General features: G+C 47.7%; 1 protein-coding gene across 3 annotated transcripts in view; it reads left to right on the top strand.

Moving 5' to 3' along the window:
* Positions 1-22461, top strand: part of ITSN1 (intersectin 1) — a 222897-nt gene that overhangs the window by 176872 nt on the left and 23564 nt on the right. For all 3 annotated transcript variants that reach the window (XM_078768237.1, XM_078768236.1, XM_078768235.1), the window contains one exon: positions 2698-2830. In XM_078768237.1, the coding sequence (XP_078624363.1) occupies positions 2698-2830 (133 nt within the window). The remainder of the gene's footprint in view (positions 1-2697; positions 2831-22461) is intronic.

The following is a 22461-nucleotide window of genomic DNA, read 5'->3' as shown; positions in this document are numbered from 1 at the left end:
TTTAAACCAATTTCCATGGTTGCTAGGAGACAGGGCAACATGGAGAATCATACTAACGTAATCGTAAGACGTTAAGCAAACAAAAAAAAAATCCTATTTTGGTGGTGGTGGGCAACCTCCACTTCCCCTCCCCTCCCCTCCCTTCCTCCTACCCCCCCAAACCCCTGACTCCCCATAGGCCCCATTAGACCCCAATTTTTCTAATGCCGTGACCAAACTTTGGTACATCATGGGTAATAAAGGTTGTGGTCAAGTTTCATCAATATTGTGTGTGTAGTTTCAAAGAAGAAAGCAAATATCTATTTTGGGAGGTCTAACCTTGGCCCTTTTTGACTCCTGGTGGACCTCTTTAGACATCGATATGTATATTTTTTAATGCCGTGAACAAACTTGAGTGGCAGCATACCAAATATCATTTGAGCCAAGTTTAGTCACAATCCCATCAGAAGTTTCAGATAAAGTTGTAAGTGTTTATGGACAGACTGACTGACGGATGAACGACACACCATCCCAGAAGCTGCCTGGAACTACACTCCAGGTGAGCAAAAAATCAGAGCTCTGAAGTAAAACCCTCAAACAACTGTCAATGACATCACCAATCTCCAGAGTGAAAGTATCACAATCTACCATTCGCAGAAGGCTTTGACAGGAGAATTACAAAAGCTACAAAGCAAGATGCAAACCTCTCACCAGCATCTATCTATAATTCCATTAATCTCTGTGTGTATGTGTGTTTGTATGTGTGTATGTGTGTATGTGTGTATGTGTGTATGTTTGTCTGTGACCGCTGTTTCTCGACAACTACCGGTCCGATATACTTTAAACTTGCCAGGTATATTTCTGGGGACCCGAGGATGTGCCTTTTCAAGGTTTGAAATTAATCGGACAAGTAGTTACCGAGCTATGGCGATTTCTTTACCAAACACTGCAAGCCGTTCGCTTTGGACCAAACCATTGCATGTAAATAGAGGGGGGGGGGTTCTGTGGTCGTTGCGAATGGACCAAACCATTCATGTAAATAGAGGGGGGGGGGGGGGGGTTCTGTGGTCGTTACTGCCACGTGGTTTCAAAGTTTTTTTTTGTTGTTGTTGTTTGCACGCATGTTTTTTTGCACCCACGTACGGGCACGCCCTAGGATGTTTACACACACACACCCCTACACAAATATTTTTTTTTTTTTTTTTTGGCAAGGAACGGGCACCCACGTACGGGCACGTCCTAGCTTATATATAGTACGGGCATGCCCTAGTCAAAAATAAAGGGCAGATTAGAATTTGCCAAGAAGTACAGAGGTGAGCCAGTGAGTTCTGGAGCAAAGTTTTATAGATAGATGAGACCAAGATAAACCTTTACCAAAGTGATGTAAAAGCAAACTTGTGGAGAAAAGAAGGAACTGCATATTATCCAAAGCATAATACCTCCTTGTGAAGCATGGTGGAGGTAGTGTCATGGCTTAGGCCTGCATGGCTGCCTTTGGAACTGGCTCACTCCTCTTTATTGATGACTAGCAGAAGTACCTGGCGTCGGGGGGGGGGGGGGGGGGGGGGGGAGGTAGGGGGGGATGGGAGAGGGAGAGGGAGGGGGGAGGTGGGGAATGGGGGTGGCTCACGTTTCTGAGTTAAGTGTGATGCCAATCAGGAAGAGGAAGAAGAAGAAGCCGTACTACCAAATTCGTAGACTTCCGGAATTGTTTGATTTATTTGAATTCAAATGTCTGTAATTGTTTTGTATTTATTTATGCGAATGTGTACTTGTATATAACTGTCATTAATTTTAAAAGGCTTCGGCACTAGCGAGTGGGTTTTTCTTTTTGGTTTTTTTTACTCCAAAAACCCGAACTTTTTTCTTTCAATTTTTTTTTTTTTGCCTAAAACACTCCCAGGCACTCACTGATGAACCTCTCAAAGTTTGATGCAGATCCGTTCAGCCATCTCTGAATAAAACGCGGACACACACAAACTGGACACACACACACACACACACACACACACACACACACACACACACACACACACACACACACACACACACACAGACAACTCGCGTTTATATATATATATATAGATGTAACTAATGATGGCAGCAGCAGAATGAATTTGGCAGTGTACAGAAACATTCTGTCTGCCTATGTATGACATAGTATGTGCAAGAAAATCCCTCCAAATTCATTGGGCTTCACCATGCAGCAAGGCTGACCCAAAACACACTGCCAACACAACCAAGGAGTTCATCAGGGGGAAAAAATGGAAGGTTTTAGACAGGCCAAGTCGATCTCCTGATTTAAATCCAATGGAGCAAGTGTTTCACTTGCTGAAGAGGAGAATAAAGACAGAAACCTCCTAAAACAAACAACAACTGAAAATGGCTGCAGTAAAGAATTGGCAAAGCATCTCAAAGGAGGATACCAAGAGTTTGATGATGTCGATGGGTAACAGGCTCGATGTAGTTATTGCATGCATGGGATATGCAACCAAATACTATTATACTACTTTAATTTACTTTTCGTTAATCTGTTCCAATACTTGTGCTTAGCGAGCAGAAAAAGTAGTAGTTTTTTACAACAGTAAAACATATATGTATAGCAAAACGACTGTCCGTCTTTGTATTTGGTCACCGCAACCCCCTGTTATCCCCTACAAGTGTTAGAGTACACTTTACTTGGAAAATATATTTTGCTTCTCCACTGCCTATATCCAGGCTCGTGGACGGAAGAGACAGTTCGGGTGGTTTCCAGCAAACTATGTGAGATTGCTCGGACCAGGCAGTGGCAAGTCGACACCGGTTGCACCTGCGGAAGTGGCGAAGGCTTTGCCTGCTGCAGCCGCGTCAGGTATGAGCATTGCATGAAAGCAATTCGTATTTCACTTGCACTGTTTGAGCGAAACTTGCCTTTACTTAGATTTTTTTCTTATTGCAGGGGCATTTGAAATATTATACGAACAATATGTGTATATGTGTGTATATATATTGTCGCGTGACTACCCTTGGTGAACACCGTAGGGTAACACGGATGACCGATTGCGAGACTTTACACTCCCGAGGCGAAAACTCAATGGCGGATTCAAGCTCAACACAAAGTTAAACGCGCGGGAGGCCAGACGCAACGAGCTCCACAGCCTTATCTATTAAAATGAAACACCCAGGAAACTGCGTTCAAATATGTACAGAAAATAATATAAGGATTTATTATTGAAAAGTAATAACAGTGAAAAAAAACACGCGCCGGTAATACTAATAACTAAATCGGGACGTCCCCACACGACTGATATCAAACACAAAACGAGGGAGATTAATTACGAAAAGAACACGTCACGTCGTTCAAAATGTACGCGGATTCGGGCTTATCTGGTCTTTCGTCGTCTTTGTGGCTGCCGTCCAACACCGCTCCTTTCGGCCCGATCGCACACCTCGCTCCAAGTTCCACGGCCCTCTGCGTCCGCCTCCAAGCGCCACCAGGCCTCGTCGGTCCAACGGCCCACACACACCACGAGCTCCTTTGCTCCAACGGTCCACCGCAGGGCTGCACGAAGCAACCAAAACCAAGTGCCAACTGCCAACTGCAACGAGCTGTGGTCACGAATGTTCAACGAACCGTGTCCTGTGCCAACTCCGACGAACTGTGCAACGAACGGTGTCCTGTGCCAACTGCCACGAACTCTGGTACGGAACTGTAACAACGAACTCTGCGACTCAACTCTCTCAACTCTGGACTCCACTCGAACTCCGAAATGGCGTCCGACCGTCGCCTATATTGGTGGCCGATGACGTCACATTGGCGCGCTCCTCAGCCAATCATAGCCTCCCAACTCGCCCAGGTCACGCCCTCTGCGGCATGCGACTCCTGACATCTCCCGTCCGTGACCCCGCGGTCCTGGTGTAACACGTGCCAGCGAGGTTGGTAGGCCTTTGAGGTGCGCAGGCGAGGTCTGTAGGCCTTGGAGGTGTAAACGGTGGCGGTGTATTGTGGCGGTGTTCTTGGCCTGGTGGTGCCCATTTATTACGAAGTCAATGTCAGGGAAAGGGAATTATTTAATGTTGCACTAAGGACCTAACTAATGTTTATGTGGTTTGCAGTGCCATAAAGGACAAAGGTTTGATTACTAGGTGATACTCACAGGGGCGTTACCTTTAATCCCTCACTATTTAACACTCGAATCTCCAGGTAGATCCACACTCATACATCTTACCCCGACAACCGCCTGCACATCAATAACTTATTACATGTAGAGTCCCTGTCACGACAGCCGAATACCTACCTATTCAGATCTACCTAGCTCTAGATGTTGCATTACCAAATTCATAACACAGCCCCCCCCCTGGAACCGTAGCTCCTGCAAGGTTCACCGCAGGGCTACCATTCCAGCCTTAACACTTACTGTCACACACTTAATTAACCTATGAAATAAATCAGGAAGGGCTGTGGGAAGTGAGTCGGACTACCTACCTACACTTCCTTAACATGCTGAACCCCTTAACCATCATGCAAGTATGTACATCTTCTTCGTTGTTCCTGTGGAGGGAGGAAACAACAACACACAACACTAACTTAACCACAAAACTTAACCATCTTTCCAAAACTCAAAACTCTAACCTTTGTACATACCCCGGTCTACAGACCGCGTCCCCCAGTGGATGCCACAAGACTCAACCTTACCTGCGGGGCCATCCCCAATGCATCCCACTAAATTTCCACGGGCCCTGTCCAGATGTTACAGGTGAGTGACACGGCTCGGTGGATTTCGCCCACATTCATGCAACACAGACCCCTTAACCACTCATTCTCATTCCATAGGTCATCAAGGCATTTCAAAAATCAACAAAGCACTTATTTCAATACACCCCCTGCAGGACCATGGCATTGATGTCATTCACGTGTGTGTGCATTCCTCAACTAGGCAGCGGGGAGGTACCGCACAAAAAGATGGTGGGGGGCACATCAGGCTGTGGTGCCCGCAGTCCCAAAAACAAGTCAACCGACTTACAAGTTCATTGCCCCCCCCCCCTTTACCTCTTGGCCCCATGACAGCCCAACAGCCCCTTTCCGCCGTTACCTCGCCGGTGAGGGTCTCCACACACACCAGGCTCCTTTGCCTCCTGCTTTCGCGCAGCAACACGGGTCACCGGGGGACTTCCTCACCCCGCGGCGCCCAACCAGACCCTCCACCGACGAGCTCCAATTTCCAGTTACCACCGGCTGCCAGGGGTAATTGCCGCAGAGGGGGGGCCCGCAGGCATCGCTCCTCAGAGCTTGCTCTGTACCTGCGGACACACACACCTTCCCCACCCACAAGACCCCAAAACACACTTCCTCCCCCACTGCCATTCAATTCTCCACACAACTCAGCACAATTCAGTACAATTCCATAGATGGTGTAAAAGGTGTTACAAGGCTTGCCATGGCCTGCTACATGTGAAATTCCCCCAGTTCACATTTAAACCATCACATCTTCCCAAAAGCACATTTCCAAAAGCACAATTATCACCCCTCATTATCTCCAATAATCATCACACACTCTCCAGGTTCCACTCTCACGACCACATCAAAACACCTAACCACAATACAAAAACATACGCCACCCACAAGACACTGTGGCTCCCATTCCATCCCCTCACCGGCCATGTCATCACTCACACCCGCCTCCAAACTCCAAATTACATGTCCCCAATTTCCCAAAGCAAATCCTGAAGCCTGGGACAGTACTCCTCAAAACACTCACCTCAAGTGCAGGTAGTTGCAGGTTGGTCAGGTCCAAGAGTGTCATCCACCCTTCACAATCCCAAAATTTCACATTGGGCCTACCAAATACTTCCAAATTTCTCTTTTGTCCCCACTACACTGGCAGGTATGTGGATCCGCATCCAACGGTGATCATCACTACACAACTACCTATGGCCACGACAGCTCTGCACCTCTACCGTGCAAGGGTCACCGGGACAAGGTGAGCAGTCAAAATGCCAACATGGCCCATGAGTGTCCATAAGGGTGCGACCCACCATCCATCCTTCAGCCCCCCTGCGAGGAACACAGCTGCAGCAGCCCCAGCTGGCCAATGTGGTGAGCACTTGCTGCCACAACACACACTACCGCACACACAACCTCGGCCCTGGGGGGCACGGTCGCAGTGCGTGGCATCCCTACAGCCACGTCCCCTGCACCTCCCCATCATCCCCCAGTCCGACTACAGAACTGCAGCCCCCCCCAGTGCTCACCCACACTTGACCACACCAAGGTCCAGTCAACAGCCATGCTCCACCAGGAGACCCACCCAGAAGACATGGTCCACACACCTCGGACACGCACGGCACCACGTTGACCCTCAGGCTACACAACTACATCCCCATCATCCCACGTCCCAAATATCAGCACAGTTGCCCCCGCAACCAGTTGAAAGCTGTGTCTTGCTACCCTATTAATTTAATCACAGCCTCCAACACTTTGGTCTACACACCTGGATCAATAATGGCGTCACTATACAGTGTCCACCATGGCATTTCAAAATCCACCCTTAAATTTCCATCTAACCCACAGATTACCCATGCCAACCATTTGTCACATTTCACTCACCTCACCAAAGAAGGATGCTTTGCCATACACATGCCAGCCGAGCATGGCCCATATGCTCGGCGCGTTACACATCTCCCGATTCACATCCCCATGGCTCTCTTCCCAACCCGAGAGTCCATAAATCATAACGGAGCATCTGTGGAAGGTCACTCACACCATCACGTTCCACAGATGCCCCAATGGTTGTCCGGCAGACTATCTCCATCCCTGTCCATTCGGTTTGACCCGCGTCCATAGACCAACCACCATGCCAGGTCACCACATGCTGGTTGTCCCAGAGTCCCTGGAGGAGAGTGCCAGGCCGCATGCCCAGGTGGTCACCACATCAGTCCCAAGTTGGCCGTCCACAGTGCCACCACCAAAGCGCGACCCACAACACCTCCCCCTAGTGGTCCTCAATATTTGCCATCCCAGGCTTGAGAAACCACCTCGGACCTCCCTGGAGGTCTTAACCCCCACCAGGGTCCGGTGACCCTGCCGGCCCGAGCCACCAGCTCGGACGGCGCCCCGATGGACAAGGGACGCCACACTCCACCAGACCCCCCGTGGGACCCAGCTCGTACCTCGACACCCAAGGCTGGACCCCACGTCCAAATCTCGCCATCACAGCCCCCCAGCTGGCTGGCATACCCAAATTTTGAAAGGGGCAACTTTGGCCCGAGGCCATCACCCATGACCTCTCCATGTCCAGATCCCGCAGCCCGGGGACCAATCCCCACCATGGCTGCTCCAAATCAATTTCCCATTGTAATTTTATTTTAAATTTTCTTTTACAAATTTTCATTCCCACTGCCAAACCGCAGCTGCAGGGAACAACCTCTACCACCGGTTGTTCTGCCCCTCCCTGCAGTTGATCCAAATTCCCTACAGGGACCAAATCTCCAGAAGCTCTATCTCCCGATCCTCCAAGATCCAAATCCAGCCCGGAGCCAACACACTCCCCCAACTGGTTGTCCAATTTTGGAGCCTCTGTTTCCAAATAGCAGTGTACAGTGAGCGTCTCCTCGGTCATTCCAACCACCTCCTCGGACCAACTCACCTCTTCACCCAGGCTCCTTTGGGCCTGAACAAGCTCTACCTCCATGGGACTGTCACAGGTCTCCAGCCGCTGGATCAAATCATCCTCAATAAATACCCGGTCCGGCTCTATCGCATGGACCCCCAAAAACTCTACCCCCTCTTGCTCCGCACCACCGCCCTGGTGCTGCACAATTCCAAATTCATCCCCCGGTTGGGGTGTTGTGACATCCACACGGTCCCGATAAACAACCAGGCCAGAATGTGGGAAACATTCCCCATTACAACTCTCACATTCCAAATTTCCTTCCCCGCTCACCTGTGGACTCTCCACGTCCACCTGTGCAATTCCAAATTTTGCCATTTTGTTTGCCAGCCCATCAATTTTAATACTCAATCGATCACTCATTTCCTTCATTCCTTCCCTCCATTCCTTCCCCTGTGACTTCATTTGTTCATTCAATTCCCGACTGGCTCGCTCTCTCTGTGCGTACATGTCCCCCATCTGCTTTCCCAATCGCTCACTGTTCTTTTCCATCCCTTCAATTTGTTCCTCCAATCGATCACTCATTCCCTTCATTCCTTCCCTACATTCCTTCCCCTGGGACTCCATTTTTCGAAGCAATTGACCCAACATCTGGTCGGTTGTCGGGGCCGTTCCTACTACTCCCGACTCCCCGGTGGGGGAGGGGGATAAGTTGGTGCTCGGGACGAGGGAGGTTCCAAGGCTCACCTCTGCATCTAATTCCCCTATTTCCGGCTCACTCCCGACGCTGACGGAGGCCTCGCTGCGTACTTCCATCTCATCAATTTCCGACATCCGCTTTCCGGAAGATTGTTTCCCGCGCGCGTATTTATTTTAATAATTCCTGAAACAATTTAAATTTGACGAAGACACGATATCGCGCTCCGTTTGCCCGATTGATTATTAAATTTCTCCGCCTCGACTATAAAAATTTTGCGTTCGAACGTCGGGCGCAATGTACGCCCGACCGTGTCGATGTCTCCCCGCGGACAAAAAAATTTGTCCGACCGTGTCGATGTCTCGCCGCGGACAAAAAAATTTGTCCGACGGGTTCAAATCCCACTTCTGACACCACTTGTCGCGTGACTACCCTTGGTGAACACCGTAGGGTAACACGGATGACCGATTGCGAGACTTTACACTCCCGAGGCGAAAACTCAATGGCGGATTCAAGCTCAACACAAAGTTAAACGCGCGGGAGGCCAGACGCAACGAGCTCCACAGCCTTATCTATTAAAATGAAACACCCAGGAAACTGCGTTCAAATATGTACAGAAAATAATATAAGGATTTATTATTGAAAAGTAATAACAGTGAAAAAAAACACGCGCCGGTAATACTAATAACTAAATCGGGACGTCCCCACACGACTGATATCAAACACAAAACGAGGGAGATTAATTACGAAAAGAACACGTCACGTCGTTCAAAATGTACGCGGATTCGGGCTTATCTGGTCTTTCGTCGTCTTTGTGGCTGCCGTCCAACACCGCTCCTTTCGGCCCGATCGCACACCTCGCTCCAAGTTCCACGGCCCTCTGCGTCCGCCTCCAAGCGCCACCAGGCCTCGTCGGTCCAACGGCCCACACACACCACGAGCTCCTTTGCTCCAACGGTCCACCGCAGGGCTGCACGAAGCAACCAAAACCAAGTGCCAACTGCCAACTGCAACGAGCTGTGGTCACGAATGTTCAACGAACCGTGTCCTGTGCCAACTCCGACGAACTGTGCAACGAACCGTGTCCTGTGCCAACTGCCACGAACTCTGGTACGGAACTGTAACAACGAACTCTGCGACTCAACTCTCTCAACTCTGGACTCCACTCGAACTCCGAAATGGCGTCCGACCGTCGCCTATATTGGTGGCCGATGACGTCACATTGGCGCGCTCCTCAGCCAATCATAGCCTCCCAACTCGCCCAGGTCACGCCCTCTGCGGCATGCGACTCCTGACATCTCCCGTCCGTGACCCCGCGGTCCTGGTGTAACACGTGCCAGCGAGGTTGGTAGGCCTTTGAGGTGCGCAGGCGAGGTCTGTAGGCCTTGGAGGTGTAAACGGTGGCGGTGTATTGTGGCGGTGTTCTTGGCCTGGTGGTGCCCATTTATTACGAAGTCAATGTCAGGGAAAGGGAATTATTTAATGTTGCACTAAGGACCTAACTAATGTTTATGTGGTTTGCAGTGCCATAAAGGACAAAGGTTTGATTACTAGGTGATACTCACAGGGGCGTTACCTTTAATCCCTCACTATTTAACACTCGAATCTCCAGGTAGATCCACACTCATACATCTTACCCCGACAACCGCCTGCACATCAATAACTTATTACATGTAGAGTCCCTGTCACGACAGCCGAATACCTACCTATTCAGATCTACCTAGCTCTAGATGTTGCATTACCAAATTCATAACAATATATATATATATATATATATATATATATATATATATATATATATATATATATATATATATATATATATATATATATATATATTTATTTATTTATATATATATATATTTATTTATATATATATATATATATATATTATATATATATATTGTAGGGGTGGTGTCAAGCTCGTATCGAGCGATAAAGTTATTGGAGCATGGAATGAAGGTATTAGAACGGGTGTTGGAGAGGAGGATGTGGAAGAAAGTGAAGATCGACGAAATTCAGTTTGGATTTATGCCAGGAAAAGGAACAGACGCGCTTTTTATTGCAAGGCAGTTGCAGGAGAAGAGGAAGAAGTTATTTCTTGGGCTTGTTGATCTGGAGAAAGCATTCGATAGGGTTCCACGCGAAGTATTGACATGGTGAAGTTCCACACGAAGTAGTGACATAAGGAAGTTAGGAGTGGAGGAATGATTGATTAGAGTAGTGATGGCAATGTACGAGAGAGCGCGCACAGCTGTAAGGACAAAGGACGGGAACAGTGGTGAGTTTGAAGTGAAGGTGGGAGTGCATCAGGGGTCGGTACTAAGTCCACTACTATTTGTAGCTATGATGGAGGTGCTGGCTCGGAATGTAAAGGAGGGTTTACTGTGGGAGTTGTTGTATGCAGATGATCTGGTGTTGATTACGGAAAGTATGGATGGACTGAAGGAGAAGATCAACAAGTGGAAGGAATGTATGGAGACAAAAGGTCTGAAGGTGAATATCGGAAAGACGAAGGTGATGGCAAGTGGTAAAGCATGTGGTGAGGTGAAAAGAACTGGGAAGTGGCCGTGTGCTGTGTGCAGGAAGGGTGTTGGAGTGAACTCCATTTAATGTACAATGTGCGCTTAGTGGGTTCATCAAAAATGTCGTGGTCTGAGAGGGTCATTAACCAGTGTGGCAGCTACAATCAAGTGTAAGGTGGGCACAGAGGGAGCTGCAGATGGAGGAAATGTTGAGTTGAATCTTGGAGATGGTGTGAAGCTGGAAGGTGTGAAAACATTTTGCTACCTAGGAGACTTGCTGAATGGAGAAGGTGGATCAGACTCGGCAACGGTTGGTGGAGTGAGATGTGCATGGAAGAAGTTTCGAGAACTGAGTGGCGTTCTGACGAGGAGGGGAGTGTCATTGAAACTGAAGGGAAAGGTGTATGCTGCATGTGTGAGAAGTGTTATGATTTATGGGAGCGAGACATGGGTAATAAACGTAGAGCAGCAACGAAGGCTGGAAAGGGTGGAAATGCGAATGGTTCGGTGGATGTGTGGAGTATCGTTGAGAGAGAGGAAGACAAATGATGAATTGTGAAAGATGATTGGAATAGAGCCTGTGATTGATGCTGTGAAGAGGAACAGGTTGAGATAGGATGAAAGTGACTGGTTGAGAAGAGTGATGGAAATGAATGTAGAAGGAAGTCGAGGATGGGGAAGACCGAGAAAGACTTGGCTAAAGGTGGTGGAAGAAGAAATGCGGGCAAGGGGGTTAACAAGGGGAGATGTAGAAAATAGGGCAAAATGGAGAAGATTGTCATGGGGCCCACAAGGCTAAACCCTGCTCTCGAAGGGAAAATGGCCTTAAAATGCCTGTTGTTGTTGTTGTTGTTGTTGTTGTTGTTGTATATACTGTCAGACCTGGATATTTGTGGTTCTGACATTCACGTTTTCACGGGTGCAAAAAATATTTTTGATCGGGGACCACGCGTGATTATTTCATTATATATGTGTTGTTTAATTTTAAATTATATGATTTCTTTAGTATGATTCTACATGCTGCCCTGTATCCTAGCAACCATTGAAAATGGTTTAAAACACTGTGATACTTTTAATAATACCTTTAGTCAATGTAATATACATATACTGCTTTATTGGTAAGGCAGCGAGGCATGCGCTCGCGAGAGCATAGTCTGTCTCATCCGAGTGTGAAGTGCATATTGTCATTCACAAAACACAGAACCAAACTACAAACAAGAGCATTGAGGAGCTTTCAAATGACCTCCGGGATAAAGTTGTGGAAAGGCACAGATCAGGGGATGGGTATAAAAAATATTTCAAAGACCTTGAATATCTGTTGAAGCACAGTCAAGGCAATCATGAAGAAGTGGAAGGCGTATGGTACCACCAAGACCCTGCCTAGATCAGGCTGTCCCTCCAAACTGGATGACCAAGCAAGGAGGAGACTGATCAGGGAGGCCATGAAGAGACCAATGGCAACTTTGAAAGAGCTACAGGACTTTATGGCAAAGACTGGCCACTGTGTGCATGTGACAATATTTCAACCACTCCACAAGTCTGGCCTGTATGGTAGGGTGGCAAGAAGGAAGCCATTACTCAAAAAAGCCCACCTTAAGTCTTGTTTGAGGTTGGCAAAAAAAACACGCCGGTGATTCTGAAGCCATGTGGCAAAAGGTTTTGTGGTCTGACGAAACCAAGATGGAACTTTCTGGCCTAAAATGCAAACTGTTATATTTGGCGCAAACCCAACACAGTACATCACCGAAAGAACACCATCCCTACTGTGAAGCATGTTGGTGGCAGCATCGTGTTTTGGGAATGTTTCTCATCAGCAACGACTGTGGCACTTGTCAGGATAGAAGGGAAAATGGATGGAGCAAAATACAGAAAACTCCTAGAGGAAAACCTGCTGCCCTCTGCAAGAAAGCTGAAATTGGGACGGAAGTTCAACTTTCAGCATGACAACGACCCGAAGCACACAGCCAAGTCTACACTGGAGTTGCTCAGGAACAAAAAGATAAATGTCCTTGAGTGGCCTGGTCAGTGCCCCAACCTAAATCCAATTGAAAATCTGTGGCATGACTTGAAGATTGCTGTCCATCAACACTTCCCGTGCAACTTGACTGAGCTTGAACAGTTTTGTACAGAAGAATGGGCAAATATTGGCCAATCAAGGTGTGCAAAGTTGGTAGAGACCTATCCCAACAGACTAACAGCTGTAACTGCTGTCAAAGGTTGATTGCTGGTGAGATCACGGCGAGGTCACGTCTTTTCGAAGCTGTTCCATGCGCTCACGCTTTCGAAGCTAAGTGATCTTTCTCAATTGTGTTTTTGTCGAGACTGTATCTATCTTTCGGTGTATGTACCTACAGCGTATCTTTTGGAAAATTTTCGGTGCTAATTTTTCGTACATGTATACACAATCGTCGGTTAATGCGTATCGAGTATTCTGCGGCCTAGTACTCATAGGCTTAGGCTACCGTACCGTCTCCGACCTTGTGGTTTTGTTTTTCTCGCAGCGATTCGTCGAATGCGCTGCAATTATTTTCGTTCTCTGTTTTGTCCCAGTCGTTCACCCCATACCTCCTTGTTTAATATCTCTTTTCAAAAAAAAAAAAAAAAACCCAAAATTTTTTCCTTCCCAGGTCTTATTCGTTTATTTGTTGTTCTTACTTGTTCGTTCATTCTTCGTTCGCGATCACGCGACCACGTGGTTAGAAATGTATAATCTCTCCCCTGAACAACTATTTTCTCTCATATATTATAACACCCTTTTCTTCTTTTCCAACAAAAGGATGCTTTCATCTTGCTCACCAAATCTATTCATTCCAAAAAATATATATAATACCATCTCTTACAGTTCCTCCTTTCTACATTCCCTAAACTATCCAGAACTCCACCCCTCCTTCAGTGTCCTCAAACGTATTTTTGACTCGAAGGTCTCAAACTCATTTTGCAAAAAATGTTCGTTTCCCATGAATCGTACACTTTTCAAAATCCAATCTCACCCCTCCCCTCCAAATCCTCCCCATCACCCATCCCTTTCAAATCTCCCCCCTTGCCCCTTCCCTCCCCTCCCTCCTAAACTCCCCCCACACCCCTCCCCTCCGAGACTCTCCCTCGCTCCTCCCCTCCTAGACTCCCCTCTCACCCCTCCTCCTCAAAGCATCCTCCCTGCTTCTTCCCCCTTCCAACTTTCACCTTCATCTCCCTCAACCTTCTGCCTCGCTCTTCCCCCTCCTCAAATAACACCTCACTGTGCCTCACCCATTCTCCATCAAACCTTTTGTCCGCCCCATTCTTCCCTTTCTCCAAGCTATTCTGAAATCTCTGACACACCTTCAACAGCTCTCCCTACCTCTTCCTCCTCTTCCACATCTTACCCTACCCCTCCCCCCCCCCCCTGTTCTGGACCCGATGCTCCCCCTTCCTCTTCATTAACGGTATGGACCTCAAACAACCGGGGTGTGGCAGCTCAAACTTGACTGATCTCTCCATACAGGTTGCTTCTGACAAACCAGATGTGATCTGCTTAACAGAAACTTTCCTCCTTCATGATGTCTCTGATGCCTTGGTATCTCTCCCAGGTTACTCCCTCCTCCGGTATGAGTGACCTGAGCCTCGTCCTGGAGGTGGGGTTGCTATCTTTATGAAAAACTCTCTTCCTCACTCGCCCTCCACTGCCCTCTCTCCACCTCACCCCCAGGAATACCTCTGGCTACGGCTTCCCCTTCGCTCCCACCTTTTGTTCATATGTGTGCTGTATCGTCCACCAAACAGCGATGACTCCATCTACATCTCGCTGTCTGATAATATGGACCAACTTCTATCTACCCATCCCAACTCTCTCTTCCTCATATGTGGTGATTTCAATTGTCACCATGCCAGTTGGCTGGGTGTGGGTACCTCTCTCACCAGCCATGGCTCTTCAGCAAAGAACTTCTGCGACTCACTGGGACTGACACAATCTGTCAATTTCCCGACCCGGATCTCAGTCAACGGAGCATCTTCTCTTCTGGATTTGGTTATGACAAACTTCCCTGAAAATGTCTGCTGCTCTTCTTCTGCTCCAATCGGCTCATCTGATCATGTGCTTGTCAAAGTGGACATCTCTCTGACCATTCTCAGAGAGCCTCCTCAGCGTCGGTGAGTCTGGCATTTCACTCAGGCCAACTGGCACGGTCTTCAAGCAGCCATCAATCATCTGGACTGGTCTCCCATCTCTACCGCCTCTGACATCAACTCATCCTGGGAATTCTTTCAAAGTAAATTGCGCTCTCTCATGCACAGATTTATCCCATCTCGTCTTCAGTTGTCATACCCTTCCTCCCGTCCATGGTACACGGAATCTTGTGGTGAGGCTGTTGCCCTGAAACAACTTGCTTTCGTCTCCTGGAAAGCAAATCCAACGGAAGGAAATCTCATTTCCTTTCACAAAGCCTGAAACAAGTGTGTGTCCACCCTCAGGAGAGCCAGGAAACAATATCTCACCGTTCTCAAGACCGAACTCTCTTATCTGTCTCCCTCTTCCAAATCCTGGTGGCATCTGGTCAAATCTGTTTCTGGTGTTTGTTCCCCCTCCATCCCCTCCCTCACCTCAAATGGCTTAACGGCTGACTCCGCACGTGAAAAGGCTGAATGCCTCAACTCTGTGTTTGCCTCTAAATCTTGTGTCCCAAACCCATCCCTCTCTGTACCCACCGTACCCAGTCGTACCCAGCTGCTCCTGGACTCTGTGTCCTTTCCTCCTGACAAGGTGGAAAAGTTTCTGTCAACCCTCGACTCTGATTCTGCAACTGGTCCTGACGGCATCAGCCCACGGGGCCTAAAATCATGTTCTTCCGCTCTTTCACTCCCTCTTTCTGTTCTCTTCACCCTCTCTTTTGCTCAAGGTCATCTGCCATCTGCTTGGAAATCAGCCAACATCACCGCTTTGCACAAAAAAGGTGCAAAAACAGATCCTTGCAACTACAGACCAATCAGCCTTCTCCCAATTATCAGCAAAGTCATGGAATCCATCATTGCTTCAGATATGAAATCTTTCCTCTTCTCCAATGGCTTGATCTCTGATCATCAATTTGGTTTCAGACCTGGTCACTCTACTCTGGACATGCTGCTTCTGCTTTCTCAACAATGGATGGAGGTCCTCAACGCCAAACAGGAAATTAGAGCTGTCTCCCTTGACATTTCACGTGCCTTCGATACGGTCTGGCACCCTGCTCTGCTCACCAAACTCTCCTCCTTTGGTATCCATGGAAATCTCCACGCATGGCTGGCGGACTTCCTCTCTGGTCATAGTCAACGTGTGGCCCTGAATGGGTTTCTCTCATCTCCTCTTCCTGTTCAGGCTGGAGTTCCCCAAGGTAGTGTTCTGGGCCCTGTGCTTTTTCTGGTCTTCATCAATGATCTCTCTGACTCTCTTGAAAATCCTCTCTATCTCTTTGCTGACGACTCTACTCTCTGTCGCTCCACTCCTCATCCCTCAGATCGGCAGTCTGCAGCCTCCTCACTCTCTGCAGACCTGGACAAAATCACAGACTGGGCAAACAAATGGAACATGTCTTTCAATCCTGATAAATCTCACACTCTTACGATGTCTCTCCGAAAAGACCGACTGGAAAACCCTCCCATCCACTTTCTGAATAATCCTCTCCAAGAAGTTCTGTCACTCAAGCTTTTGGGTCTCACTATTTGCCATGATCTTTCCTGGGAAAACCACATTTCAAATCTGGCCTCCAAAGCCAGTCGCCGACTGGGCATCCTCCGTCGTGCGAAGTCCTTCCTTGGCACACCTGAGCTCCTCACCACATACAAGGCTTTCATCCGCAGCTCTATGGAATACTGCTCTCCCCTCTGGTCTGGTGCTCCTGCCTCACACCTAGCCCGTCTTCACGCTGTTGAAACCAAAGCGTTTAGAATCATCGGAATCTCCCGCGATGAAGCTAACTCCAAGGGCCTTTCACTCACTCACCGCAGGCAGGTTGGTGGTCTTTCCGTCTTCTACCGACTCCTCTCTGGCCTTGCCCCCCCAGCCCTCTCTGGGCTCTGTCCCCCAAATATTCCTACAGGTCACACAAGATCTGTCTGCAACCCTCTTATGGTTAAACTGCCAAAATCAAGACTTTCTGCTCACCACTCCTTCATTCCTCTTTTCTCCCGCCTCTGGAACAAACTCCCGCACTCTCTTCAATCCCACTCCACCCTCCAGGTCTTTAAAACAGCTGTTCACCACCATCTCTTATCCTCCCCCATCCAAAACCTTGATCTTTTCTACCCCCGCTAATTTCGGTCCCCTTGTGTTTTATACCTCTTCCCCCCCCCCCCACCCCCTCCCCTTCCCACACCTCCTGCCCCCAAGCCCTCTCCCTCCCACACTTCTCCATGCTCTCAAATGTTGTGGTTGTGTGCTTCCCCTTCTCTCCCCATCTTGTCTTCCGCTCCCTCTTTTTGTATATTTTGTTTGTCTGGTTGATTTGTTTGTGAAATATATGTTAGCTCTTTCACGAGCCTCGATTCAGTATACAAAAAAAAAAAAAAAAAAAAAAAAAAAAGAAGGTGCTTCCACCAAGTATTAACTCAGGGGGATGGACACTTGTCCAACCAAGATATTCTAGTTTTTTATTTTTTAATTAATTCTCTGACATTTGTTGAACCTGTTTTTCACTTGGAAGATGTGGGTTACGATGCATAAATAAAGGTGGAAAAAGTCTGATTTAATGCATTTTAGTTCCAGGGGTATAAGGCAACAAAAGGTGAACATTTTGGAAGGGGATGTGGACTTTGTATAAGCTCTGTACATATATACAGTCGTGGCCAAAAATATTGGCACCCTTGCACGTTTTTCAAAGAACTCACAATTTTCTCGAAAAATAAGTTGAAATTGACAAAAGTATTTGGTCTCCACAATTCTCTATTTCACGATTAATATTACAGAACCTTTGCTTTTGATTCAGAACTTAATATATCCTTTTAAATCAGTTAATAAAAAGAAATGGCATTGACAAAATTATTGACACCCTCGACTTAATATTTGGTAGCACAGCCTTTGGATAAAATAACTGCAGCCAAGGGCTTCCTATAGCCATGAATGGGCTTCCTACACCTCTCTACTGGCAGTTTGGCCCACTCTTCTTGTGCAAACTGCTCCAATTCTCCCAGATTTGAAGGGTGCGTTCTCCCAACTGCTGTTTTCAGATCTCCCCACTGGTGTTCAATGGGATTTAGATCTGGACTCATTGCTGGCCACTTCAGAACAGTCCAGCGTTTTGTCTTGAACATTTCTGGGTGCTTTTTGAAGTGTGTTTGGGATCATTGTCCTGCTGCAAGACCCATGACCTTCGAGGGAGACCCAGCTTTGACACTAGGTTGAACATTGCGCATCAAAATGCCTTTGTAATCTCCTGATTTCATGATGCAATACACACATTCAAGGCACCCATTGCCAGAGGCAGCACAGCAACCCCAAACCATCACTGAACCTCCTCCATGTTTGACTGCAGGGAAGGTGTTCTTTTCTTTGAAGGCTTCATTTTGTTTTCTGTAAACATAGAAATGATGTGCTATTCCAAAAAGCTCTAATTTGGTCTCATCTGTCCACAGGACATTCTCCCAGGGGGATTTTGGCTTGTTCAGGTGTGTTTTGGAAAACTCCAGTCAGGCTTTCTTATGTCTCTCTCAGCAGTGGGGTCCTCCTGGGTCTCCTACCATAGAACCCCCTTTCATTGAGTTGGTGACGCATGGTGCGAGTTGAAACTGTCATACCTTGTGTCTGAAGGTCAGCTTTAATCTGTTTGGCAGTTGATTGAGGTGCTTTCTCCACCTTTCGAACAATCATTCGCTGCAATCTTCGATCAAGTTTTCTCTTGCGGCCACGTCCAGGGAGGTTGGCTACAGTGCCATGGGCCTTAAACTTCCTGATAGTATTGCATACGTTGGACACAGGAACATCAAGGTATTTGGGATGGACTTGTAGCCTTGAGATTGTCCATGCCTGGCTACAATGTTGCGTCTGACCTCCTCAGACAATTCTCTGGTTTTTTTCTGTTCTCAATGCTCATTGCGGTACACACAGTGACACAAAACAGCAGAATTACTCCTCTATTCAATCTGGTTGAATGAGTGATTTTTAAACTGCAGGCACCTGCAACTCACCCTAGGTGAGTTCAATTCCAAAGTAATGGAGAATCATCTGCTTGAAATCTAATTATTTATAACAACTTCTAAAAGGTACCAATAATATTGTCGTTACCTAGGGATTAAAATCCTCCAAGGAAATGGATAGCCGAATGAGCTCCACTCTGAGGCGTTCATTCAAAAATGACGGTGTTCTTTACACGCGAGGGAAAGGAGAATGACGAACTTACCTTAATGGGTCCCACCGGATGTCTTCGAACTTGGGATGATTAATTCAAGCCGACACGGGATTTAAAATGTTCAAAAATACCCGCTTTATTGAAGAAATGCTGGTGACAAGATAACACTTTGCAAAACTAAGATTCCTAAATGGGACGCCCCCATACAAACTCGTATACAAAGGGAAAAGTATAGGTGAAAATAAAGCGTGTAATTGTGACTTTGCTCTGGTCCCCTTGATCGTCCGGAATCGTCACAGGCCCTCCGTCCTCGTGCGACAAAACACCCTCCGTGCACAGTCCGCTCACTCCTGGCTCTGTGCGCAAAGCGAGCAGGCCACACCCGCTCGGTCGCTCCAGCCGCGCTCGTCCTCACGATCGTCGAGACCTCCAATTTCCCCGGCGCAAGAGCACCATAAAATGTTCACGTGGTTGTCAAGAGGGCCCTCACCTGAGAGCACAACCGCGACTGCACAGCACCAATGTTCCAACGCAAGCAAGAGTAAATCTCGACCGTTCGCTATCAAAGTCCCGAAGCAGAGAGAGATAATGTCGGCCCTCCGACTCCTTTGTACTCAAGGCTCTGACGTCATCCGACGCCACCCGTGCCTGCTCCTATCAGCCAGTCCCTCTCTTTGTTGCTCGACAAATCTCGCCAATCACTGCTCTCCGGGGCGTGACCTGCCTGCTTGATGTTATTACACGTCGGTGGTATCATCGTTGGTGCTCAAAAGTCCTGTTTCCGGTTAGCTTTTATTTAGTGTCTTTTAATGCGCTATTGCCTGGGTTTGTGTGTGTGCATTGTCATAAGGAACAGAGGGAAAATAACAGAGGCAGTTACATACAGGGGATAAGATTTACCATTAATCCCAAACTAATTAACATAACCCCACCCCTCTCATGGGGACACTTATGCGCTTACACGACATCTGCTCTAAACGAATTTCCTACTTATGACACATGGGGTTTCTTCTTCACAACAGTCGGAGCACACTACCTATACAATTCTACCTGGACTAAGGCAATCATTGCCTACTCCCCACAAACGTAACAATATGTGACTGGCTCTGGCAAAAGCAGACACATGGGGGCTAAAATCAAAATTGAGATTTTGATATCATCTGATTCCCCATGCTTTTCTCTTTCATTTGATATAATTATACTGTCGTGTGACTGCTCTCAGTTAACACCAGGAGAGTCACGAATAGCCAATAGCGAGCTTTACTCCGAGGCGGTGTTCCAACAGCGGATTTTATTATTTGCGGGAGGAAGAAAGAGAAGGGGGAGGGATGAAGGATCTTACCTGTCGATCCCACCGGCAGTCCCAAAGCCTGCAAAGAAAATAACTCCAACGAAAAACAGATTTAAAATGTACAGGGGAAATAACAAAACTATTTATTACAATAAATACCTGTGACAGGAAAAACACAACGGTAAAACTAAATTCCTGTGGGATCCTCCACACGAGACTTCAAATACGGAGAAAGGGGACTATAAAAAGAACTAGAAAATAAATTAGGCGTGAATTTAATTTGGAGGACTTGACTCAATCGGCTGGGGTATTTCTCCTCAGGATTCGTCTCCAGCTGTCGGCGGGGAAAACCCGCATATCTTTTGGCGCGCGTGCACACAGCCAGGCCTCACTGCACGGTCCGTCTTGGACGGCAGGCACGCAGCTTGCCTCCCCAGCCGCGTCGGCCTCCGTTCTCCTCGCCCGCCAAAGGATGGTGACAGCAAGAGTGTCGAGGACCAGGGGGTGAGCGAGATGCAGGAACGTCGAGGGACAGAGGAAGATGCGAGAGGCGAGGAAGGGAAAGAGGTCGTCGAGGGCAAGATGAAGGCGTGAAAGGCAAGAGGGAAAATGTCGGTCCGAGTCTTCTTTTATTTGTCGGGTCGTGATGTCATCGGTGCTTCTCTACCAATGCCAGCAGGTCACCACTGCATGTTCAGCTCTCCACCAATCCACACGCAGTCCACTTCTGAAGTCATCGGTCGTACCTTGCCAATTAGCGCGCTGCTTCCGCATCAGCCTTCCTTCACCAATCAGCGAGTCCCTTCCTATCCCGGCCTTCCCGTTGGTCAACTCCCCCCCAACCACTGTCCTTCTCGGCGTGGCTCTCGGCCTGCTCGACCTTCGTGGTGATATACAGTGCATTCAGAAAGTATTCAGACCCCTTCACTTTTTTCACATTTTGTTATGTTGCAGCCTTATGCTAAAATCGTTTAAATTCATTTTTTCCCTCATCAATCTACACTCAATACCCCATGATGAGAAAGAGAAAACAGGATTTTCGAAAGTTTTGCAAATTTATTAAAAAGAAAAAACTGAAATATCACATTGACATAAGTATTCATACCCTTTGCTATGACACTTGAAATTTAGCTCAGGTGCCTCCCATTTCTCTTGATCATCTTTGAGATGTTTCGACACCTTGATTGGAGTCCACCTGTGGTAAATTCAATTGATTGGACATGATTTGGAAAGGCACACACCTATCTATATAAGGTCTCACAGCTGACAATGCATATCAGAGCAAAAACCAAGCCATGAGGTCAAAGGAACTGCCTGCAGAGCTCAGAGACAGGATTCTGTCGAGGCACAGATTTGGGGAAGCCTACAAAAAAAAATTCTGCTTCATTGAAGGTTCCCAAGAGCACAGTGGCCTCCATAATTCTTAAATGGAAGAAGTTTGGAACAACCAGGACTCTTCCTAGAGCTGGCCGCCCGGCCAAACTGAGCAATCGGGGGAGAAGGGCCTTGGTAAGAGGGGTGACCAGGAACCCGATGGTCACTCTGGCTGAGCTCCAGAGATCCTGTGTGGAGATGGGAGAAACTTCCAGAAGGACAACCATCACTGCAACTCTCCACTGATCTGGGCTTTATGGCAGAGTGGCCAGACGGAAGCCTCTCCTCAGTGAAAGACACATGAAAGCCCGCTTGGAGTTTGCAAAAAAGCACCTAAAGGACTCTCAGACTGTGAGAAACAGGATTCTGTGGTCTGATGAAACCAGGATTGAACTGTTTGGCCTCAATTCTAAGCGTAATGTCTGGAGGAAACCAGGCACCGCTCATCACCTGCCCAATACCATCCCAACGGTGAAGCATGGTGGTGGCAGTATCATGCTGTGGGGGTGTTTTTCAGCAGCAGGGACTGGGGGACTGGTCAGGGTTGAGGGAACAATGAACGGAGCAAAGTACAGAGATATCCTTAATGAAAACCTGAAACAGAGCGCTCAGGACCTCAGAATGGGCCGAAGGTTCACCTTCCAACAGGACAATGACCCTGAGCACACAGCCATGACAACGCAGGAGTGGCTTAGGGACAACTCTGTGAAGG

This window comes from Myxine glutinosa, chromosome 14 (assembly GCF_964187855.1).
Source record: "Myxine glutinosa chromosome 14, kmMyxGlut1.1, whole genome shotgun sequence".
Classification (NCBI taxonomy): Eukaryota; Metazoa; Chordata; class Myxini; order Myxiniformes; family Myxinidae; genus Myxine; species Myxine glutinosa.
Note: the sequence above shows the minus strand (reverse complement) of the source record. Positions and strands in the feature narration are given on the sequence as shown.